This window comes from Saccopteryx leptura, chromosome 5 (assembly GCF_036850995.1).
Source record: "Saccopteryx leptura isolate mSacLep1 chromosome 5, mSacLep1_pri_phased_curated, whole genome shotgun sequence".
NCBI lineage: Eukaryota > Metazoa > Chordata > Mammalia > Chiroptera > Emballonuridae > Saccopteryx > Saccopteryx leptura.
This window is the reverse complement of record NC_089507.1, coordinates 59,123,754-59,149,622: the sequence shown is the minus strand read 5'-3', so window position 1 is coordinate 59,149,622 and position 25,869 is coordinate 59,123,754. Positions and strand designations below refer to the sequence as shown.

Sequence of the window (25,869 nt, the reverse complement as noted above, 5' to 3'; positions counted from 1 at the left end):
TCCTTTCTCTCTCTCTCTTCCCCTCTGCAGCAAAGGCTCCATGGGAGCAAAGTTGGCCTGGGCGCTGAGGGTGGTTCCATGGCCTCTGCCTCAGGCGCTAGAATGGCTCCAGTTATAGTGGAGCAACGCCCCAGAGTGGCCGAGCATCACCCCCTGGTGGGCATGCCAGGTGGATCCTGATCTGGTGCATGCAGGAGTCTGTCTCCCACTTCTCATTTCAGAAAAGAACGGGAAAAAAGAAAGTGTTTGGTGTAGTGTTTGGCACTGGAAGGCAATTTAAAATTTGCTATCAGTATTATTGTTATCCCTATAGTTATTGCACAGGAACAAAATTACATACACTAAGTAGTATTTTAAAGATTCTAGTATAAAAAGATATTAACAAACAGCTATGTATATATTTAAAACACAATCCTATAAAAATTTAACATCTCTATTAGTGTCTCAAAAGTAGCTTTGGAAATTGATTTCTAGTATCTTCTATAAATAGGCAAAGAATTTTTAAAACCCATGCAGGGATAATCAGAAATAATTCATAAAAATAAAGCAAATTACTCAATTCCATCAAAGTAGCATTAAATACCTAATATGGGTTCAGCATTATGCAAAGTTCTATAGGGCATACATTAAGATCTGGACCCCACTCTCAATAAGCTTGAAATATTAGAAAAAAAAAATAACATACACAAAACAGATAATCAAATAAATCAAAGTACAAGTAAATGTCAGTGGGTGGCACATAATTCAGAAGGAAGAAATTCTATGGTATCATTAAAATTTATGAGTTCAATCAATAAAAAAATTATCTATGTGTATATTTAGCGCCACTCCTAATGCTAGTGATAAGTACAAGTTCAAAGGACTGGTATAAGGGTTATTGAATAATTTCCACTGTAACTTACTGTTGCTATTTTGGTCTCAAGAAAGTTCTCCCTTTCTTCATCTACTTTAATTTCATGTCCAGTTTTAAAAAACTCAAGCATTTTGGGGATGTCACGGCCAATGGAATCTGGTGGTTAGAAAAATAAAAAATCCAAAGTTATCACTCCATCTAATCAAGTAGCAAAAATTGCTGAATAGGAAAAGCATTCATCTCATGTTAAGGTATAGTAAATAAGTATGGCAGAGACTTTAGAGTGTCTCCATTTCCTGGAATTCATGCCCTGTGTAATCCCCCCACCTTGAGTTTAAATGGGACCTACAACTTGCTCTAAGGAACAGAATAATTATGTGTACATGATTATATTACATAAAATTGCAATTCTTATCTGGGAAGAGCCTCTCTTCCTACTGGCTTTGAAGAAGCAATGTGCAATGTTATGAGGTGCATATGAAGACGGCCACAGGGTAAGAAACCAAGGCCCGGTCCAGCAGCCTGTAAGGAATTTAATTCTGCCAGAAAGCCACATGAATCTGAAAGTGAATCATTCCCCAGTCAAGTCTCAGATGAAACCACTTTGACTGGAGCTTTATGAGACCCTGAAGCTGTGATAGTAAATGTGTGTTTTAATCTACTATATTTGCAGTATTACTGTTGCACAGTAATAGATAATTAATAAATTAAGAATATGCAATAATGCTACATATCTACTTTAGAAACATTGATGAAAAATTAAAATCTGTAAAATAATCCATGATAAAAGGTCACAGTGGAGCCTTGAAATCTTTTTATTTATTTATTTTTTTATTTATTCATTTTAGAGAGGAGAGGGAGAGACAGAGAGAGAGAGAGAAGAGACAGAGAGAGAGAGAGAAGAGGGGGAGGAGCTGGAAGCATCAACTCCCACATGTCCTTGACCAGGCAAGCCCAGGGTTTCGAACCGGCGACCTCAGCACTTCCAGGTCAACGCTTTATCCCACTGCGCCACCACAGGTCAGGCTTTGAAATCCTTTTTTTTTTTTTCTTTTTTTTTTTTTTTACAGAGACAGAGAGTCAGAGAGAGGGATAGACAGGGACAGACAGACAGGAACGGAGAGAGATGAGAAGCATTAATCATTAGTTTTTCATTGCACGTTGCAACACCTTAGTTGTTCATTGATTGCTTCCTCATATGTGCCTTGACCGCGGGCCTTCAGCAGACCAAGTAAACCCTTGCTGGAGCCAGCAACCTTGGCTTCAAGCTGGTGAGCCTCTGCTCAAACCAGATTAGCCCGCGCTCAAGCTGGCGACCTCGGGGTCTCGAACCTGGGTCTTCTGCATCCCAGTCCGATGCTCTATCCACTGCGCCACTGCCTGGTCAGGCAGGCCTTGAAATCTTTTAAGAATATTTTATCTACCTTTGTGTAAAATTCACCTGATTTGGCTTACCATAAAGAAGAGAAGAAACTAGGAAAAGTAGCAATATTTAGTAATGGAAATAACATCACAGTGAATGATACAGCTCTGCTTTACAGAAGCTGCCATAAAAAAAGAGTTTAGGGTTAAAACTTAATTTAGCCTGACCTGTGGTGGTGGCACAGTGGATAAAGTGTAGACCTGGAATGCTGAGGTCACCAGTTCAAACCCCTGGGCTTGCCTTGTCAAGGGACATACAGAAAGCAACTACTATAAGTTGATGCTTCATGCTTCTCCCCCACTTTCCCTCTATCTCTCCTCTCTAAAACTCAATAAATAAAACCTAAAAAACCCCCAAAACTTAATGTAATGAATTCTGCTGTCACTTTGTCCTTCACTGAAGTGAAAAATAAATGCAATTGAATATAAAAAGGAGAAAAATGGAATCAAAGTAAAAACTAAGAATTTTCAAAGGATCACATAATAGACTCCAAACATAAGCTAATCTTCCCAATCTTTAGTCATTGAAAACAAAGTCAAATTCAATACATAAAAATACATATTTTAATATTCCAAAATATCATAAATTAACTTGAAAAACCTTTGAATTTATACATAGAAAATGTGAATTATTTGAAGGGTAAAATATAAAATAAAGTATGTGCCACTAAAGACACACCACTCCCACTGTGTCTTCTGCAATTCACCCCATGATAAGTCAATATTCAAAATTTATATAGAACTTATATAACTCAACACCAAAAAAACAAACAATCCAATTAAGAAATGGGCAAAAGACCTGAATGGACACTTCTTCAAAGAGGACATACACATGGCCAACAGCCATATGAAAAGATGCTCAATGAACTAATCATCAGAGAAATGCAAATTAAAACCACAATGAGATATCACCTCACACCCGTCAAATGGCTATTATCAATACATCACCAAGCAAGAGCTGGTGAGGATGCAGAGAAAAGGGAACCCTCATGCACTGTTGGTGGACATGCAGATAGGTATAGCCACTGTGGAAAACAGTATGGAGTTTCCTCAAAAAATTAAAAATGGAACTGCCTTATGACACAGTAATTCCATTTCTGAGAATATATCCAAAGAAACCTGAAACATTGATTCAAAAGAATATATGCACCTCTATGTCCAGTATAGCATTATTTACAATAGCCAAGATTTGGAAGCAGCTCAAGTGTCCATCTGTATAGATGAGTGGATAAAAAAGCTGCTGTACAGGCCCTAGCTGGTTAGCTCAATCAGAGTATCATCCTGAAATGACATGGTTGCAGGTTTGATCCCCGGTCAGGGTACACTCAGGAAGCAACCAATGAATGCACAACTAAGTGGGACAACAAATGAATGCTTCCATCCACCCCTCCAATCTCTCTCTCTCTAAAAATCAATAGCTCGGTTAGTTGAAGTGTTGTCTGGATGGGCAGAGGTTGCTGATTCAATCCCCAGTCAGAGCACATGCAGGGACAGCTCTATGTTCCTGTTTCTCTATCTCTCCCTAACACTCTCTAATTTAAAAAAAAAAAGGGGGGGAGGGGAGAGAAAGAAAGTTGTGATACATTTATACAATGAAATGCTACCCGGCTGTTAAAACCTAAGGAAATCTTACCCTTTGTGACAGCGTGGACAGACCTAGAGAGTATTATGCTAAGTGAAATGAGCCAGGCCAAGAAAGACACATACCGTATGATTTCACTCATATGCGGTATCTAACGAACAAAATAAACAAACAAAAGAGAAACAAACTCATAGAGAACAGGCTGATAGCTGTCAGAGGGGAGGGGGGTTGGGAGGATGGTTGAAAATGGTAAAGGGATTAAGAAAAAAAACTCAGACACAGTCAAAATTATGGTGATTATAAGAAAATTGGAGGAGACTGATCAGGCGGTTGCACAGTGGAGAGAGCATCAAACTGGGACCCAGAGGATCCAGGTTTGAAACCTCAAGGTCGCCGGCTTGAGCACAGGCTCATCTGGCTTGGGTGCGGGGTCACTGGCTTGAGTGTGGGATCATAGACATGATCCCATGGTCGCTGGTTTGAGCTCAAAGGTCGCTGGCTTGAGCAAGGGGTCACTCGCTCTGCTGTAGCCCCTGGGTCAAGGCACGTATGCGAAAGCAATCACTGAACAACTAAATTGCCAAAATGAAGAATTAATGCTTCTCATATTTCCCTTCCTGTCTGTCTGTCCCTATCTGTCCCTCTATCTCTGTCACACACACAAAAAAAGTTAGGGGGGGGAGGCAGACACTGGTCAGGGAGGGATAAATGATGATGAAAGGAGACTGACTTTCGGTGGTAAACACACCATACAATCTATAGATGATGTATTATAGAACTGTGTACCTGAAAGCTATATATTTTATTGACCAATGTCACCCAAGAAATTCAATAAAAGCTAAAAAACAAAACAAAATCTCATTACACAGAAAGCATACTATACCCTAGGCATATATTATTTCTAGGATCAGCTGAGTTGTGTAGCATGGCTCAGCAGCACTTTACCCACAAGGAGCTTTATAATCAATTGAGAAAAAACAGATGTGCAGAGGCAACAACTACCCTATAAAGTTTTAGGATCACATTCTGATGTAACTGAGTACTAAACAGTATGACAGATAGTACAATAATAAATAAGAAGATGTGCCTGACCAGGAAGTGGTGCAGTGAATAGAACATCAGTACGGGACACTGAGGACCCAGGTTCGAAATCCCAAGGTTATCAGCTTGAACACAGGCTCATCCAGCATGAACATGGGAACATAGACATGACCCCAAAGACATCTGGCTTGAGCCCAAAGGTTGCTGGCGTGAGCCCAAAAGTCGCTGGCTTGAGTCTAAGGTCGCTGGCTTGAGCCCAAGGTTGCTGGCTTGAGCAAGGGGCCACTAGCTCAGCTCAAGCCTTCCCACCCCCAGTCAAGGCACATATGAGAAATCAATCAGTGAACAACTAAGGTACCACAACAAATAATTGGTGTTTCTCATCTCTCTTTCATGTAAGTTGTCACATTTATTGGCATAAAGTTGTTCATAGTAACAGTATCACCTTATTATCTTTTAATGTCTGTGGTTTAGGAATTGAGGTCACCCTTTCATTCCTGATCTTGATAATCTGTTATCTCTCCTTTTAAAAAATCAGTCCAGCTAAAGTTTTATCAATTTTATTGATCTTCTCAGTGAATCAGTTTTCCTTTCATTGCTTTTCTCCATTGTTTGTCCTTTTTCTATTTCATTAATTTCCACTATTATTTTCTTTTTATTAATTTGCTTCTTCCCTAGGTTCTTATGGTAAAAGTTTAGAACAATGATTTTAAACCTTCCTTTTCTAAGTTAGTCTTTAAAACTATAAATTTCCCTGTGCAGATTACCATATGTTCCTTATTGTTTCGGCTGCACCCAAGTTTTGTGTTGTATGCCACTATCACTCAGTTAACGACATTTTCTAATTTACCTTGGGATTTCTTATTTTATCTATCAGTTATCCAGAAATAGGTTATTTGATGTTAATGTATTAGAGATTTCTCATGTATTTTTTTCCATTGATTTGACAGAGAGAGGGTGAGAAGAGAGGGAGAGAGAGAGAGAGAAGCATCATCTCACTGTTCTATTTAGTTGTTCCAATTAGTTGTCCACTCATTGGTTGTTTCTTTTTTTTTTTTTCTTTTTGTATTTTTCTGAAGTTGGAAACGGGGAAGCAGTCAGACAGGCTCCCACATGCGCCTGACCAAGATCCACCTGGCATCGCCCACCAGGGGGCGATGCTCTGCCCATCTGGGGCGTCACTCTGTTGCAACCAGAGCCATTCTAGTGCCTGAGGCAGAGGCCATGGAGCCATCCTCAGTGCCGGCCAGGGCCTTCATTGGTTGTTTCTTATATGTGCCATGACAGGGGATCGACCCCACAACCCTGGCATGCTAGGATAACACTCCCACTGAGCAAGTTAACCATGGCCTCTCGTATTTCTTTTGGTTACTGATTTAACTATTGTAATTAGAAAACATACTCTGAATGATTTTAATACTTTTAAATTTACTAAGACTTGCCTTATAACCCAGCAAATGGTCTAACCTGGTGAATGTTCCATGTACACTCGAAAAGTATAGATCACACAATACTTCTTATTGTTGGGTGAAATGTTCTATAAATATTAAGTAGGTCAAATTTGTTGATAGTTTTATTCAAATCTTTTATATCTTTATAATTTTCTATCTATATTTTCAATCAGTACTGGGAATAGAATATTAAAATTTCTAACTGGACTTGATGATTAATCTATTTCTCCTTCAATTCTGTCAGCTTTTGCTTCATGTATTTTGTGGTTTTGTTTTTAGATGAACAAGTCCTTTTACTATTATAAGATATCCATCTTTTTCTCTAATAAATTCCTTATCTCAAAAGTATATTTTGTCTGGTATTAATATGGCCAACTCAACTCTCCAGTGCTTGCTGTTTTCATGGTGTATCTTTACTTTTCATTTTACTTTCAGCCTATCTGTGTTTGAACATAAAGTATGTCTCCTATAGATAACATATAATTGGGTTACTTGTTTGTACTCTTATAATCTCTGCCTTTTGTAGTGTTTATTTCATTTCCAATTAACCTGACTACTGATATGGCTGAATTTAGGTCTTTATTTTAATGTTTTGTTTGTTTATTTTTGGCTTCACCTTGTTTGTTCTTCTATTCTTTTACTTTTGTTTTAAACAAAAAGTATAACATTTTTATTCCTCTATTTAACTTGAAGATATATCTTTTTGTGTACGTATTTTTTCCTTGTCCTAGAGATTACAATGTGCACATTTATTTATCACAACCTGCTCCACCTTAATAAAACTTTCAAGAAAAGAGTAAGTTTGTGCCAGCCTATCTCCATCCTCTCTACCTCACCTCGTGATATTATCATGCCCAAACCTGCTTCATCTCCTGTATATCTACCCTCAAAGTAGTATTCACTAGGCTACTCAAGACAAGTATTAGGGAATCATTCTACTATCGATTCCTCCCTTTCCCTTACCCCTACAACTAATCTGTAACTCCTGTTACTTTTATCTCCTCCATATCCCACGGCAAAGTTCCTCTTCTCTGCCATCATTGCCACTGCTCAAATCTGTCCTTATTGACCTTTTACCTAGCCTACTGCACAGGCCTCCTCACTGGTTGCTGGCCTTAACGTTTCATCATCTGCAAATCACCACTCTATCATTTAAATCGCTCCCACATATTTTAATTAACATATTTTATATCTTTCTTCTGAGCTTTATTTTTCAATGGCTCCTACCTGCATGGATAAAATCTAATTCCCATGGCACGGCACAGCACACAAAGCCTTCTGTGATCTGGCCCACTGCCTATCACTGTTGAACCTCAATGAGCACCAAGATCTGATAATATTATATATGCACCAAATGACAGAAAGCTACTTATAATTTCCTGAACATAACTGGCTCACTCATACTTTTGTGCATTAGTACAGGCCATTTCCGCTACCTAGTGTTCTCCCCATGTATGGAGGAAAAAAAATGCCTGTTCATGCTTAAGTGCTCAATGTAGCTGGCATTCTCTTCACATAATCTGATTCTACAAAGTAGTGCCTCATTCCTCAAAGCATTTTGTACTTTTCCACTGGTACACGTTCTGCATTTTAATGCAGCACTTTGTTCTCATTTCTATCACTGTTTAATTTTTATCTCCTTAAAGATGGGAAATATCTTTTCATCTTTCAATTCTCAGTACTAAGTGTACTGACTGACACTAGTAGGTACTCAATAATTATCTACTTATTCAATAAGTGAGTTATGAAAGTAAAAATGATATTTGAAAACATGAAAATGAGTGAGTTCTCCTAAAGTAATTATAGCACAAGAATAGCTACTTTAGACTCAAAGGGAATCAATAATAAGAGAGACACATACATATTATAAACTTGCTATATACTCAGCCTGTGCTAAGTCTTCCATACATTATAACAAAAATATTATGGGGAGCATAAAATCCATTTTGTAGATGAACAAACAGAGGCACAAAAGTGTTTAAAAAATTTTGTTCAAGCCAAGTCTGAGAGAGGTCTATATTAACCATTATTCTATTCTGTTTTTCAGTATAACCCAATGCTAAATCTTCACTGTTACCTCTAGGGCTTTGCTATCCCTTTCTGCTATGTAATTGCTCTCCTCTTTTCTCTGTACTTTTATGTTCTTCTACTTTTTTCCTTGTTCTTCCTTCTTTCCTTTTCTCTTTCTCTAATTCCTTCCATTCAATTTCCATAATGAACCTAACGTGCACTAAACTATATTGTCAGGTATTTCACCCTGATGTACTTTCTCTTTTCTTATTTAGCAGGGGATATTACAGGTAAGAAGCAGGACAAGGAAGAAATAGTTACTGAGAAAGGCAGGCAGTAGGTTAAAATTACATAGTTTAAAAGAAAGTTTTAAGAAAGAAAAGACTAAGAAGAGATCTTTAAATGTGGCAAAAGAAAGATCTATGGTTATTACTGAGAGGAATATTTTAGTTTAATATGGGAGAGAAGAATGAAAGGAAGAGTAACACTTGGTAAAGATATGAAGACAGCCAACCACTAAAGACCACTTGTGTTTGAAACACTTGTATGAAACAACAGAAAGGACTAAGACCACAGCAAGAAAGGATAGCTGAATATAATAAAAGTTTGGGGGGCCTGACCTGTGGCGGTGCAGTGGATAAAGCGTCAACCTGGAACGCTGAGGTCACCGGTTCAAAACCTTGGGCTTGCCTGGTCAGGGCACATATGGGAGTTGATGCTTCCTGTTCCTCCCTTCCTTCTCTCTCTCTCTCTCTCTCTCTCCCCTCTCTAAAATGAATAAAGTCTTAAAAAAATTTTAAAAAAAGTTTGGAGGGATGTGTTTTGTTTTCAGTTTATTTATTTCACTAGAAAAATCTAAGCATGACCAAATGCTCAGTTGAGCCAGTTCATCTAATACAGAAATGAAACTCTTAGCTCCAAGACAGCAAGGAACTTGTGTGTTTTTTTAATGGCCATCGCACTCCAGGATCAGCACATAGTAGCTATTCAGTAACTACAAATACATTTATTCTAATCCAGGAAAACCCTATAAATTGTAGAAAGTCTACTCTTCAGTTGCAGTATTTAAGCTATATCTTCTATCAACTGAATGCTGCGCTAAATGTTCATGCACTGTACAAATATTTGCTGAACACATACTATGTGCCAGGTACTCTGTTAGGCCATAAGAATATAGTAGTAGATAAAACCAAAAAATGCCCTTACTCTAATGGGAGAACTGAATACACACCCATAAATAACAAATGTCAGATGCCAGAAGTCCTAAAAAGAATATAAAAACACAACATGAGAAATCCAGTGTTAATATGAAGTGGTGGGTAACATTCTATACAAGATGTCGTAGAAGGCCTTTTTGTTTAGATGATATTTGAATGAGAAAGTGGGCCACGAAAATAAGCAAAGAGCATTACACACAGATAGGGCAATAAGTCCAAAGACCTGAGAAGAGAGAACATTTAGCACATAAGAGGAAATGCAAGGGGGGACTACAGCTGTCGTAAAGGAAATGAAGAAAAGAATAACAGAATCAGCTATAATACATAATTCATCTATAATAATTATAACTGTACCTAATCACCAGTGGAAACTTTCACTAGTAAACAAGAGGGGAAAATTTAGAAAAAATTCAAATTGATTACTCTGAAAAAATTTCTTTTTCTGTATTTTTCTTCATATAACCAGTTTTAATTGTTTCAATAATGCAAGCAATACCACAGTCAATGAGCTAATAATATTTCACATTCAATTTCAATAATTTTACATCCATTACTCTCAAATATGATACATCAACTTCCTTACAAAGGCCAGTCCCCTACTCAGTAGATATACTTTTTTGGACAAGTCCACTGGAATATCCTTTTTATTTTGCAGTATCCTTTTGACAAGACTCCAACTAGAGCACTGACATTCAATTCTAAGAGCTAAATATGATATAAAGAAAAATTAGCAATGGCGGGTTCAATTTTTTCGTCATGTCCCTTTCCCATCTACCTGTCAATAACTTAGTATAGTGTAAAAGAATTCAGCGTTTCCATATATGCTATAGTACCTACCATGGTTTAATATGTACAATAGAAAACAGATTCCAGTAAGTCAAAATATTTTTCACACTAGCATTTTTAAAGTAAATTCTAAACATATAAAATTAGAAATAAAATATCAAAAATATCAATAAATACATCTACAGTATATTAGAGATGAAAGAATTTCAGAGGGCACTTATATTCTAGGGGCGAGGGAAAAGCTAGTTAACAAATAAAATGAAGCCTGTTTTCTTCCAAGAAATTTTAAAAGCAAGTTTTAAATGTCTTTTTAATCTGAAATAAGAAATACTAAAAAAAAGCCAAATGTGCATTTAAAAATAGAGAACTTGCCTAGAGTTACGTAAGCAATTAAAATTAAAAATAAAACAAATAAAGCTGTAGCATTAAATATGCTGCAAAATGTGAACATTCAATCTAGCCAAGATGGTTACACCCACTCCCATTACTAAAACAAAATATAAGACAAAATGGGAAACCAATGAGCTTAGCTGTAGGGGCTTGTTTGTTTTTTAATATCATCCATTTGCTCAAAATGTAATTTCTATTTTACCCTATAATCTTTTGGTGGATATAAGGGGAATCAAATGTTCCCAAACAAGAATCTGAACAAGCTCTGAGAATGCATAATGCAAGCTTCATTTGTTCTAATGCACATCCGGTATATTCTGTTTTAACATTTTTGACAGGTTAATCATTTGTCTTCATGTTTAAAGAACACAAATGTTTTGCCAGTGCTGTTAAACAGATCATGTGGGGGTAAAAAAAAAACAAAAGTTAAGAGGAAGAGAAAGGCCTGTTTTTTCAAAATGCTTTGTTAATCAAAGGGGGGGGGGGGGGCATACATAGGTAACTTGACTCTGGTGTGTGGAAACTATGATTCATTATGAAAGTAAAAATAAAGCCCATTAGTATAAATAAACATTTTGAAAGAAAACTTTTCTCATTTGAAATGAAGTTCTTGAAAACCTTTCAGACTAAAAACGACAAATTTTGTGATAAAAATGGTAATTTAAAAAAAACAAACCCCAAGGCTAAAAAAAAACCCATAAAGGCCTAAAGTGTTAAGTAGAGAATGGATAAAGTAGCAAAGGTGACAAAATTAACTTCTGTGAAATACCAGTTAGTTGCAAAGCAAGGAGCTAGCTGAATAGATATACTCAGTATTTAGTTCCCAGTTTTTTGTTTGTTTTTCTTTCTAGTGAGACAGACAGACAAGATGGGAAGGGAGAGAGCACCTTAGTTGTTCATTGATTGCTTTCTCATATGTGCACTGACCGATGGGCTGCATCTGAGCCAGTGACCCCTTGCTCAAGCCAGTGACCATAAGGTCATGTCTATGATTCTATGCTCAAGCTGGCAACCCCATTCTCAAGCCAGTGACTTCGGGCTTTGAAACTGGGTCCTCAGAATTCCAGGTCGACGCTTTATCCACTGCACCACTGCCTGGTCAGGCTAGTTCCAGTTTTAATTGTTCGGTTTTGTTGAGCTTGAATTTAATTAGAAAAAAATTATGAGAAATATTGTCATCAAATTGAACCAATTCATATTTAACTTTTATTAAAATAATCTTCAATTTTAGGTTTTACTTAGGAAAGAATATTAAGTCTGATTCTATGACAACAAACACTATTGAAAAGGAAATCTCTAATAAAAAGTGCCAAAACTCGGCCCTGGCTGGTTGGCTCAGCAGTAGAGCGTCGGCCTGGCGTGCAGGAGTCCCAGGTTCGATTCCCGGCCAGGGCACACAGGAGAAGCACCCATTTGCTTCTCCACCCCTCCCCCTCTCCTTCCTCTCTGTCTCTCTCTTCCCCTCCCGTAGCTGAGGCTCCATTGGAGCAAAGATGGCCCGGGCACTGAGGATGGCCCTGTGGCCTCTGCCTCAGGCGCTAGAATGGCTCTGGATGCAACAGAGGGGCAGAACATCGCCCCCTGGTGGGCATGCCGGGTGGATCCCGGTCGAGCGCATGCAGGAGTCTGTCTGACTGCCTCCCCGTTTCCAGCTTCGGAAAAATGAAAAAAAAAAAAAAAAGTGCCAAAACTCAGTTCACTGTCTAATAAGGATGTGTTACTCAATGCACGCTATCAAAAATAAACAAAACTCTAGGACAACAAAAGAATTGAAGAGTACATAGAAATTGCTTAAAGTACAGAACATAACCTATAATTCAGATTAGTGTTAGTGGCTACCACATACAAAGAATTTTAGCAGGATTTTTCAGCTCACGTAGAGATAAATGTGAAGTTCAATCTTGAAGTCCAATCTACTAAAACAATTTTAAAATACTTGTTCTGTTTACATGATGAAATCTTATTGGAAATAACACCTATCTACAGCAAACATACCACCTAAAACATCTCAGCATCATCTGACTCTTCTCTTACTGTCTCTCGTCCTGTTCATTTCTAACAACTTAGTACAAAGTCCTAATATCTTAGACATCTGTCCTCCTCATTCCAGTCACATTATGAAGACTTGAGTTTAAACTACCTTTATCAGTTTCTGGCAATTGCACCCTAATTGGTCTCACTGCCTCTAGTTTTGATTGATGCCATTATATCTTATGAACTCTTGCTATATTAAACTTCTAGAACTCCCCACCTTAAAAATTTCTAAGGGATTCCTGCTGAATACTGAGAAGTCCAAGCTTATTAGGATGTTATCCCAGATCCTTCTCCATAAGACATCAATCTACCTTTCCAACACACTTTCCCATTATTTTCTTTCATATCAATGTAGGGGTACCCTTCAATACAGCCAAAGAGAACTAATTGTATTTCTTACACATGGACTATAATTTCTGACTTACTTCAGTGTTGATGATTAATAGATTCTATTTAAAATTATATTCTCCTTAATCTACTTATCCAATTATTCAGGGTCAGTTTAACTGTCACCCCCTTCAGGATGCCTCCTCTCATTTCCCCACCTATGTGTAAATTCCTCTCCTACAGAACAGAAGCAGCACTTTGTGAATTTATCATTTAATATTTCATACTTTATAACATGGCTATCTATGCAGCAACCTCACCTCTCTTGCCATATTTCGTAATGGAGAAATATCCATAAGGGAGAGAAGTTCCTGAAGAGAAAAATCTACAGAGCCATGAGCGCTGTAAGCATTCATATATCTGCTAAATCCTGACATATATTAGCTATACATGTTATATTGATATAACACAGTACAATGATAACATACTTAGTGGGTAATACATTCAACAATTAATTTCAAGCTAGAACAGGGGTCCCCAAACTACGGCCCGCGGGCCACATGCGGCCCCCTGAGGCCATTTATCCGGCCCTCGCAGCACTTCCGGAAGGGTACCTCTTTCATTGGTGGTCAGTGAGAGGCGCATAGTTCCCATTGCAATACTGGTCAGTTTGTTGATTTAAATTTACTTGTTCTTTATTTTAAATATTGTATTTGTTCCCGTTTTGTTTTTTTACTTTAAAATAAGATATGTGCAGTGTGCATGGGGATTTGTTCATAGTTTTTTTTTATAGTCCGGCCCTCCAACGGTCTGAGGGACAGTGAACTGGCCCCATGTGTAAAAAGTTTGGGGACCCCAGAGCTAGAATATGGCCTAAATTTAAAATATTATATCGTAATTAGGTTTTCAAGTTATAATAGATTTGCAAGAGCAATGCCAAAGAGGGGGAAAAATCAAATCTGCAAGTTCTTATATAACACAAAATTCAAATACCAGAACATATTATTTATTCTACACATATATTAGCAATTTTGTTTTCTAACTAAATATATATATTAGAAAGTTGTTGATAGCATGTTGAATAATAAAAATAATTCTCCCTTACTTTGAGTAAGCTTTGGAAATTTTTTTTTCAGTTTCTTCTTTAATGGATTAAGCTCGGGCATTATTTCTGGAACAGCTACATAAAAGTCTGATTGAATTTCATCATCCAAAACCTAAAAATAAGGAAAAGGATGACCTTAGATGATATGAAAAGCTTTATCCTTCTGAAAATAAAGTTTAATAAGTTCCCTTATAATTTAGAAAACAGACATTAAGCACAATTTTTTTCTTCAAACATAGGAATCGTATGTATACATTTACTAATTATGAAAACCATTAGAAGCAAATGATTTTTTTTTTAAAAAGTCACACACATTTAAAAATATATACATAGTTAATGGGTTTAATTCTTCCATGGGGTTATGTTACGTGAAAGTGTTAGAAGCTAGCACATAGCACTGATCTGTATATGGCTGAAAAATCCCAAAGCAGAATTCATATGTCATTAAAACTGAATAAACATGCTGAAAATTTTGCAGTATGTCACATGTAACATTAATAACCACATCTGCCAAATCACTAGTAACTACACTCCCTTCCTAAACTGAGAGCATCAAGAGAACTGAATCTGTAAGTATTTTCACAAAGAATTGAAACTAAAATTCTCCTTGCCTTCAATTATTAAAAATAAAAGGGTGGGACTGTCAAAGACAAGTTCACTTACAGTTTATTTTCTATACTCTAATTCCAGTCTCAGAGCAGATAATAACAATTTTTAAAGGCATTTTAAATTCAAGCAGGCACCCAAAATAATTATTAAACTAATACAATATACCTCATTTAAAAATTTAGTTAATTATAAAATGAAGCAACTTCTTAGAACAACACTGCCTAGGCAACAAATACTTTACCAATGATTCTTTTTGCTTGAAACCTTGCCACAGTATCATTCAAAGCCGTGGTTTGGGATTACAGTGAACTCTAAAGATTTGAACTCTGGCAAAATTAAACTGTGACTGACTGAAATTTTATCTTCCTGTTACTATTCTTTCATTTTATAAATTCTTAATCCCTAAATGGTATACTGTGCTTCTCTTAATAACCTATTAAACAGGAACTTATCACCTACCCAAGCATTTGGCTAAATTTTAACATGGTTTAAATCCATCCAGTTTTTACAATAACCCTACTAATATTGACCACACATTGCACGTGAGGAAAGTGAAGACTTAGGGAGGATGAGTCAGTCTGTGTGCTTATAATGGGCAGACCCAGAATTTAAAAACAGGCAGTGTGGATCCAGAACCAGGGCTTGTATCACTAGAAATACATATTAAAGCAGCGGCAATTATGAAATGTTAACGAATAATACATGAAATTTCTACTCTAAGATTTTTCCATTAATACTAATTCTAAACCATGTTTCTTTGAATTAAATTTAAAATTATGTTTGAAAGTTATGCTGTAGTTAACTTTAACATTACATCACAGAATACAAAATTAAATAGAATGAAATCATGATTTAGAGACAAGTAAAAACAAAATTATGTAAAATCCCTCAGAACCAAGTATACTTGTGATAATTCAAAATAAAGGAATTTTGAGGTCCTGGCTGGTTGGCTCAGTGGTAGAGCGTCGGCCTGGCGTGTGGGAGTCCCCGGTTCGATTCCGGCCAGGGCACACAGGAGAGGCGCCCATCTGCTTCTCCACCCCTCCCCCTCTCCTTCCTCTCTGTCTCTCTCTTCCCCTCCCACAGCCAAGGTTCCATTGGAGCAAAGATGGCCCGGGCGCTGGGGATGGCTCTGTGGCCTCTGCCTCAGGCGCTAGAATGGCTCTGGATGCAACAGAGCGACGCCCCAGAGGGGCAGAGCATCGCCTCCTGGTGGGCATGCCGGGTGGATCCCGGTCGGGCGCATGCGGGAGTCAGTCTGACTGCCTCCCCGTTTCCAGCTTCGGAAAAAAAAAGAAAAAAAAAAAAAAAGGAATTTTGATTTCCTTTTGAATATATTTAGTAAGTCAATAAAGATCTTACTTAAGATATAACTAAAAGTTCAGCAAATTTATTCTACATTTACCTATTTCAAGCGCTAAAAATAGTATTAAACTAGTTTAAAAAAATACGAATATGTGTAACTCAAACTACAGCCAAGATACTACTTACAAAACTGTACTGAATTTACTTTACTACCTGAATACCTTCTAAAAATAACATGGATGAGTTTTAAAAGATACCAGGGAGTAACGTGCAAAACTATACTGGTTATGATGCCTTATACAAACAGCATTTCCCCCTCTAATAACAGATGATCACTGGGGCACTGAAAGAAAAATTCTGTACCTGTAATATTTTATTTATCAAATAATTTCAAAATGTACTTAGTTTCCTTATTTGGGTTACTTCTTCAAATATATTTTATTTAATAAACTTAATGTTGCAGAACACTTTCTGCTCTTACCATTACTTCCTTGAAACGTAACTTCTTAACATTTAAAGAGCGGAGGTATCTATTTAAACCCCACTGTTGCTATCACAGTTCTACAAAATACTCTTATGCTTGCAGGTAGAAAACAGATGTAAGGCAGTACACAAAGTTAATAAGAATAGTTCTCTGACTCCTGAGACCAAGCTCTACTCTCAAATTCTGAAGAATCAGTGGTATTATTTTTAATAATTAAAATAATTTTAATAACTTTGTTAAATTACAATTCATGATACATCACTAAGAACTGGGTACCACTCTCTTAACTTTGACCTAGAATCTGTATGAAAGCATAATCTCTTCATATTTCCCATTAGTTATGCTCCCAAAAAATCATTCTGGAGATTTGCCTTAAAAATCCAGAATCCATACCAAATTTATAGTATTATTGGGATATTAAAAAACAAAACAAACTGCAAGCACTATTATACACCCCAAAGGAAAGGCCCAGTTAAAATTTATCCCAACCAAAATCTGAATAAGGAGCAGAAGATAAATTTTCAAACCACTTTTTCCTGTCCTAAAACAGAAAGAAAAGTATTCCACAACATAAATGATTAAATTTGGGAAAGAAGGCTTTAGAGAATGTTAAGGAAAAACATTTGTAGTTTCAGAAATAAAATAAACCCCTAAAACTTCAGACATGTCTCTTCTTCCCACTTATTAAAAAAAAAAAAAAAAAAAAAAGTTGTTTTGAAGAGGCTCTACAAATTCTTTGTTATTTTCTCAAGACAGGCTACATAATTATTTGTTGCTTCCATGCTGAGCCCAGGCCACTCTTAACTGAGAGGAGGAAGGTGAGGGGTAAAAGTTAAGAGTAACCCAAAGTACCATATCATAGATGCCAGAACTAACCTTTGTGATCTACTAAAGTTAATTACACTCTTCACTCCAAAAAAGCAAAACAAATATTTGATCTTCACAACATGAATAGAGATATCCACCTGTGCTAACTTGCCGATTTCATTTAAACCTCTTATACAAAACCACGAAGAGTCATACTGCCCTTTCCAGTCTACCCACAAACTCTCACAAACATATAGAATAGGAAGCAAGAAAAAAACAATCACAATATAAACCAAACATAATTTCTGAGGTTGATTTTGAAACTCAAAAGAATAGGAAAATGTTTCCCCATTCTATTAAGTTCTACAAACCATTTTTCAAACGGTATGAATATAGTGGCTAACTCCACATGTAATAAATAAATGGACAGTAAAGATAACAGAACAATTTCTATAACGAATGAACGTGAAAACAACACTGTACCTTTTGAATCAGATTAGTTCCTCCTGCAAATGCAGCTCCATTTTCTTCTGCTATTTTAATCTCTGATGCATTCTACCAAAATACAATAGTTTAAATATCAATCTTTAAATGAATCCAGTCTGCTTTCAAATATTTTGTCAGAAATAGTATCACAGTTCAAAATAAAAATTGTGGCTTTTATTTTTAATTGAAAATGTATCAATTTTAAATGAGATGTATCAGAAATATTAAATCCAGACAAGTTTAGTTTGTAGTTGATTGAGGTACTTTTTGTAACATGAGCAAATATATAAAAAATGCATTAAGAACCTACCAATTGCCCTGGCCGGTTGGCTCAGCGGTAGAGCGTCGGCCTAGCGTGCGGAGGACCCGGGTTCGATTCCCGGCCAGGACACAGGAGAAGCGCCCATTTGCTTCTCCACCCCTCTGCCGCCGCGCCTTCCTCTCTGTCTCTCTCTTCCCCTCCCGCAGCCAAGGCTCCATTGGAGCAAAGATGGCCCGGGCGCTGGGGATGGCTCTGTGGCCTCTGCCTCAGGCGCTAGAGTGGCTCTGGTCGCAACATGGCGACGCCCCGGATGGGCAGAGCATCGCCCCCTGGTGGGCAGAGCGTCGCCCCTGGTGGGCGTGCCAGGTGGATCCCGGTCGGGCGCATGCGGGAGTCTGTCTGACTGTCTCTCCCTGTTTCCAGCTTCAGAAAAATGAAAAAAAAAAAAAAAAAAAGAACCTACCAATTACTTCAACCTAAGTCTCTAATGCCATCAATAATACATCATCTTCCAAAAGTAAATTATTAAAGTATATTTAGTTTTGCTAACTTAAAGACATTTTATCACACTAGTATAGAAGAAAAAATATTTTTAAATTTTATTCATTTATTTTCAGAGAGAAGAAAGAGAGAAAGGAAGATAGGGAGGGACGAGAAGCATCAACTCATAGTAATTGCTTCCCATATGTGTCTTGACCGGGCAAGCCCAGGATTTCAAACCTGTGAGCTCAGCCTTCCAGGTTGAAAGCTTTACCTACTGCGCTACCATAGGTCAGGCAGAAGAAAAGCTTTTTAACAAATGACAGTACCAAAATTGAGCCTGTTGTCTGAAAATTCAAAGAAAAATACACTTACATAGTTTGGTTTAAATATGAAAATGTATCACTTCCTAACTTACTGAAGTTTTCTGGTATTCCAAAAGTGGAGCTATAATCTCTACCTTTCTGGAAAAGTAAAGAATTTCTTCCTTGAAAGTGAGACAGATGGAGAAGAATCAAACACTTTACAAAACAAATTCATAAACACATAAAAAAATATTTATAATATAAAAAGATTGACAAAAATCTATTACTATATTTTCTATGGCCTTGACTTTCGTCCCTTTCCAGACTAGTTATATACTTATATCATATATATATACATACACACATACACGTACACACACACACACACACACAGTGTGTTCATAAAGTCATGGTACACTTTTGACTGGTCACAGAAAAGCAACAAGAGACGACAGAAATGTGAAATCTGCACCAAATAAAAGGAAAACCCTCCCAGTTTCTGTAGGATGATGTGGCGGCATGTGCGCATGCACAGATGATGACATAATACCATGTATACAGCGGAGCAGCCCACGGCCATGCCAGTTGAGATGTGGACGGTACAGAGGAAAGTTCAGTGTGTTCTGTAGCTCGCTAAATTCGAATCCATGACCAAAGTGCAACGTGAATATCTGCGCATTTATAACGAAGCGCCACCACATAGAAATAACATTACTCGGTGGGATAAGCAGTTGAAGGAAACCGGCAGTTTGGTGGAGAAACCCCATTCTGGTAGGCCATCAGTCAGTGACGAGTCTGTAGAGGCTATATGGGATAGCTACCTAAGGAGCCCTAAAAAATCTGTGCGTGAGCCCACATCGAACTGCACTGAATAGGTATGGAACTGGGAGAGTTTTCCTTTTATTTGGTGCAGATTTCACATTTCTATCATCTTTTGTTGCTTTCCGGTGACAGGTCAAAAGTGCACCATGACTTTACGGAGAGTGTGTGTGAGAGTGTGTGTGTGTGTGTGTGTGTGTGTGTGTGTGTGTGTGTGTCAAAAGTGCACCATGACTTTACGGAGTGTGTGTGTGTGTGTGTGTGTTTAGATGAGAGGAGGGGAGATAGTGAGACTGACTTTTGTATGCGCCCAGACTTGGACAACCAGCAACCCCATCTGGGGCCAATGCTCTAGTATTGAATTATTTTTAGCGCCTGAGGCTGTGACACTGGGACCAACCAAGCTATCTTCAGTGTCCATGGCCATGCTCGAACCAATCAAGCCACTGGCTATGGGAGGGGAAAAGGGAGAGAAAAGGAAGAGTGAAAAGGGGGAAAGGGAGGGGAAGAGAAGCAGATGGTTGCTTCTCTTGTGTGCCCTGACTAGGAATTAAACCTGGGACATCCTTATAACGGGCCAACGCTCTATCCACTGAATCACTGGCCAGGGCTCAGACTAGGTATTTTTTAAAGTGTGGTTTCTATATCTTCACAGCACTAGGGGCCCATTGTTTTAAAATAGTTTTATTGTTGTTGGAAGAGCTTGAGTAGGAAGCAGGTGCTAAAAGATGAATTCTGTACTTCGCTTCAGTTTCCTGTGAAAAACATACTATGGTAGACTTATAGTGACGAAGTTAATGTTCTAGTTTAGCTTTTTCTCACACTAATGACATAACCTCAAATGAGTCAACTTACTGCTTTGAGCTTCAAATGGGAAAAATAAGACTAGGTGAATGCTAGAACTTTCTGTAATTCTACTCATTCAGTTATTCTAATAATTGATTAATGTGTTATATAAAACAAATTAAATGATATAAAAAGTTGATAAAGGTTACTCACCCCTGTAAATACAGCAACTTTATTGATTTCTGAAAGAAATGGGTGTGGCAAACTAACAACACTGGAAAATGGCTCCACTTTTTTCTAAATATAGAACAATGGAAAGATGATTATGAAAAATTCATTCATCTTTTCTGTATGTCACACATCTATAGTAAAACAGAACTGGCATGTTTTGTTTTTAATGTTTTAATTCTACCACATATCCTCTCATTAATCCAGAACTATTCACTGATGATAATTTAAGACATAACAGATTATATTTCTTTTGTAAGAAATCATAATGAAAATCTAAATCTCTCTTTCCAGGTCCATACTCCCATGGTACTTGGCTTCTATCTCTACATCATTCATCAGTCTCTCATATACTATATTAAGAGATTTATCTGCATAGCCATATCTTTCCCAAACACCTAGTACAGTGCTTTCCACATGGATGCCAATAAATGTTTGCTATCTTGAATTAAATTTAAAAGAACATGTTATCTTTTGACACCATCAAGGAGGATATGAACATAACTGTGCGTGCTGAACAACAGATAATAGACAGCTGATCTGCTCAGCAGGGCACCCCTTATCCCCACTGTTGGCTCTAAAATATCTTTTGATATTAACCCTAAATCTAAGACAAAATGCCAAGCCTGAAAGGCTCTTCTGAGCAAGCCTGTTTTGAAAAAACCTAAACCACCTACCATTTTCAGATATATTTGGGAAAATCTAAAATAAACAGTGGCATGCACTTGAGTCACCCTAATGTGGGTGGAAATTCTACAGTGCCTCAGAACTAATTTGTTTAATCATTTGGTCAAGGACCCGTCTATGCTTGTGACTTGTAGCAATTAGGGAAATATCACATGGAAACAAGTTCTAGGTTCATAGTTTTGGTACAGTCTTAAGGTCAGAAAATAAGAGAAAAGGGGGTGTTCCCTAATTAAAAGTGAAAGATTGTATTTTTAGTTTATTCTGAGTAGAGATAACCTCCTGTGGATTTCTTTTCAGACACGGCAGTACAAACTCTTACATACACATTCTATCAGACATGCAACTCAATTTTATACTGGCATTCCTTTGTCATTTACAGGTCACAACTGGTTTCAGTAAATTTTTCAATGGCAAGCAATCATAATAATAGCATCCCCTGGGGAATACTGGCTTATACAAGCAGTCTATCAAGATTTTAAAAATATCTTGAGGAGACAACCGTACCCTTACAATATGTCTAGTTTATAAGTGGCTTCCATGTATGAAATGAAGCTTACAGTCTTAAAAGACATGTTTATGAAATATATTAATTAATGGTTGACTGGATAAGTGATCACTTTGGACACCACAACATTTTTTTAAATAAACAAACTAACAGGAACACTGTGGTATAAAATTAAATTATAACATGGCTAGTATAAATTGTTCCTAATACATAAAAACTAAGAAATGAGATAGACTTTGGTCCAAATCCTGTCTCTACCCCCTACTCTGTGACCTTGAGCAAGTTATTTCACTTTCTGTGTCTCAGCTTCTTCTGAGATAATTATAGAATTAAATGAGAAAGTGCATGAAAAGCATTTAGTATTGTGGCTGGTACATAAAAAGTTTCCAGTATATGTTGACTGTTACTATTAAACACCTGCCAAAGTCCTTCACATGCATTATCTCATTCAATCTTTGCTATAACTACATGAACTAAGCATTTCATCTCCTTTTTTAAAGACATGAAAAAAAAGAGCGATTTGAAGAGGTTACACCAGAAGCCCAAGCTCAAAGAGGAACTAAGCAGTGACATAGGGATGCTGGCCTGCACCGTACTTTGACTCCAGAGCCCAAGCTCTTAAGCACTACTATCCTGCCTTCTTCTACATGTTCAATTATAAAGACACTCTGAGAATAAAAATTTAATCAGCAGTGCCAAGAAAATTACATTTCCCTATGTATAAGATGCACATATTTTCAAAAAATGTGGGATCTAAAAACTGGGTGCGTCTTATACAATGGTTGTAGTTTCTTTACTTGCATTTTCTGACTTTTCACACTTGATGAGTTGTATGAATTTTATGATGAACGTAACTTGAATTCAATAACTTTATGTAATACATATTTTTTCAAATTTCAGGCCCCAAAATTAAGGTGCGTCTTATACCTGGAAGTGTCTTATACACAAGAAAATACAGTATATTTCTTAAGAGAAGCTTACAAAATTCAGAGCTATAATGAACATCAATTCTATCTAATCTAGTGTTTTTCCTACTTTTAGAGTTTTATAAGCAAAAGTCTGGCATGGAACTGCAACATACAAACAGATCAACAGGAAGGTTCTGATTGAAGCAAGTGAGGGGTTTGGTACCCCACCATGCAAACTCGGTCTCATCCCAGCACTCTAAGCATTCAAGGGAAATATCTGAGGCCACTAAGCTAACCCAAAACCCTCATTTACAGAGACAGACCATGACATACAGGCAGCTTAAGCAATTTTTCAAAATTACAGTAATACCTCGACTAATTTTAATAATATTTTTGTTGAAATTTATACCAAGGATTTTCTGCTGAATAGGAAATATATATTCATCAACTATACATGACATGTATAGTTGCTTGACATTTCATTTTATATTTGAAAGCTAAAAAATAAACACATTTTTCATGCTGACGTACAAAAAGAGCGTAAGTTTTTCTAAAAATTATTATAAAAGGCAAGAGTTTAGAAAAACTAAGATAGGACAATTTATTCAGCCACTGTTAATAAATAAATTATATATACCTTCTTCCCCTGGGCCATATCCAAAGTCAAATCAAGATAAACACCCTGCTTTGGATTTGTAAAGTCCAGAATTTGAAATTTTTTAAGTAAATGAACAGCTTTCTCCACCTCGTATATTTGCCTTGGATATAAGCGTTTTAAGTAGACATCATCCTCAGGTTCGCCTTCCATAAAGGGATATGACTTTATTTTTTCTATCTCATCTTTTTTTTCTTGTGATGCTTTTTCTTTGGTACCCTTTTTCATTTTCTTTTCAGGCCTTGTAAAAAGATAAATTCAAAATCAGTTATCTCAATACATATTCTAAACACTTTTTAAAAAAAACCTCTATAAGTAAGACAGAAAAAAATAACAAAAGATAAAGTTTATTTTAATTCAAAAGCACAGACTCCTTTCCAGTTTTTCTAGCTGAACAAATATTAAGTGAATTCTTGTACTGTTTGCAGTAATTCAAAGTCAAATAAGGCATTGATGCTGCTCTCCAGAAACTTAGAGGTACAGATAAATAAATAAGCAAACAGATCATTTCAGTACGATGTGTTAAGTACTACAGTGTGATTTGAGCCATAGGGAATAAACATTTAATCCCACCTAGGAGGCTAGGAAAGGGATCTAGAAGAGATAACCCCAAAGTCAATTCTTGAAGGATAAAGAATTGGCCCAGGGATATATATACCTAAGAGAAATGAAAATGCATGACCACACAGAAACTTGTATACAATTGTTCGTAACAGCATTGCTCATTATAGTCAGAAAGTGAAAAAATAAAAAGTAAAAAAGAAAAAACCAGATGTTCATCATCTCACAGATACATAAAATGTGTTATATCCATATATTAATCATCAATGAAAAAGAATGAAATACTGATACCTGCTACAATATGTATAAACTTTAAAACAATACACTAAGTGAAAGATACCACTCACAAAACACCACATAATCTATGATCCCATTTATATGGTATGTAAAGAATGTGCAAATCTAGAGATAAAAATAGATTTAGTGGTTGTCTAGGGTTGAGGGGAGGGGATTAGGGAAATGTGGAGTGACTGCTAATGAGCATGGAGTGTTTTTAGAACAGGGGTCAGGAACCTTTTTGGCTGAGAGAGCCATGAACGCCACATATTTTAAAATGTAATTCCGTGAGAGCCATACAATGACCCGTGTACCTTATGCATTATCCAATAAAAATTTGGTGTTGTCCTGGAGGACAGCTGTGATCGGCTCCAGCCACCCGCAACCATGAACATGAGCGGTAGAAAATGAATGGATTGTAATACATGAGAATGTTTTATATTTTTAACATTTTAAAGATCTATCTGCAAGCCAGATGCAGCCATCAGAAGAGCCACATCTGGCTCATGAGTCATAGGTTCCCGACCCCTGTTTTAGAAGGTAATGAAAATGTTCTAAAATTGACTGTGATGATGGTTTGCACAACTCTGTGAATACACTACAAACCAGTGAACCGTACATTTTAAATGAGTGAACTGTATATGTAAAGTATCTCTCAATACATAACACTATTCTTAAAAAAAATTGCCAGGCAAAGAAACAACATAATAAAAGTGTTGAGGCATGAAATAGAATGGTACACAAAGGGAGCTATTAGAAGGGAGGTGAATGGGGGGGGAGGGGTGTAAAGAGGGACAAATATATGGTGACGGAAAATGATTTGACTTTGGGTGATGGACACTGTAAAGCCAGGAGCCGGGGCCAGGGCCACTATCACAGCAGCCTTCTGGCCTATGCAGGTTCGCATTGGATTCGGACAGTCGGTAAAGAAACAGCGGAGCCAAAAACTGATGGGCCATAGTCTTTAATTCTAGCTTGCACCCAGCGGGCAAGTAAAAATACACACTGGGCTCCAAAACCCAGTCACATTCAGTGCTCACAAAGCCACTGACTTATCTGAGTTTCCTAGAATCAAAGGTTTCTAGCTCACCAGACTTATTCACCTCTGTTCCCCATCTCCTTCCTTATCCCAAATACAAACTCTACACAAACTGGCATCTCACTCAGCACTCCACCATCTTGGCTGCTTCTCCTGGCCTCCTCCACGTGGCCTTTCTCTGCTCTCCTCTGCTCTCTCTTCTAATGATAATCTCAGGAACCAAGAGCACAAACTCTGTTCTGCCCCCATTTTATATTGTAGCTTCACAACCTCTAATCCAATATACAAAACAGGGAAGTCTCTAATACAAAGTCACTTCTCTAAGGCATGATTGGATTGTACCACCCCACATCAAAATGAGTGGGAAAGGCTTAATCCCAAAACCAAGCCCCAGGCTATAAACACATTAATATCACCTGGGCGACGGCCTCCATCTTTAACAAAGTGAG

At 37.1% G+C, this 25,869-nt stretch overlaps 1 protein-coding gene across 2 annotated transcripts in view; it reads right to left on the bottom strand.

Moving 5' to 3' along the window:
- MRPL1 (mitochondrial ribosomal protein L1) overlaps positions 1 to 25,869 on the bottom strand; it is a 62,862-nt gene that overhangs the window by 24,598 nt on the left and 12,395 nt on the right. Inside the window, exons 3-7 of one of the 2 annotated variants that reach the window (XM_066384656.1) lie at positions 23,527 to 23,785; positions 20,775 to 20,858; positions 17,907 to 17,978; positions 14,219 to 14,330; positions 903 to 1,009 (exon numbers count right to left, since the gene is read on the bottom strand). In XM_066384656.1, the coding sequence (XP_066240753.1) occupies positions 903 to 1,009; positions 14,219 to 14,330; positions 17,907 to 17,978; positions 20,775 to 20,858; positions 23,527 to 23,785 (634 nt within the window). The remainder of the gene's footprint in view (positions 1 to 902; positions 1,010 to 14,218; positions 14,331 to 17,906; positions 17,979 to 20,774; positions 20,859 to 23,526; positions 23,786 to 25,869) is intronic. The other variant, XM_066384657.1, reaches the window with a different exon arrangement.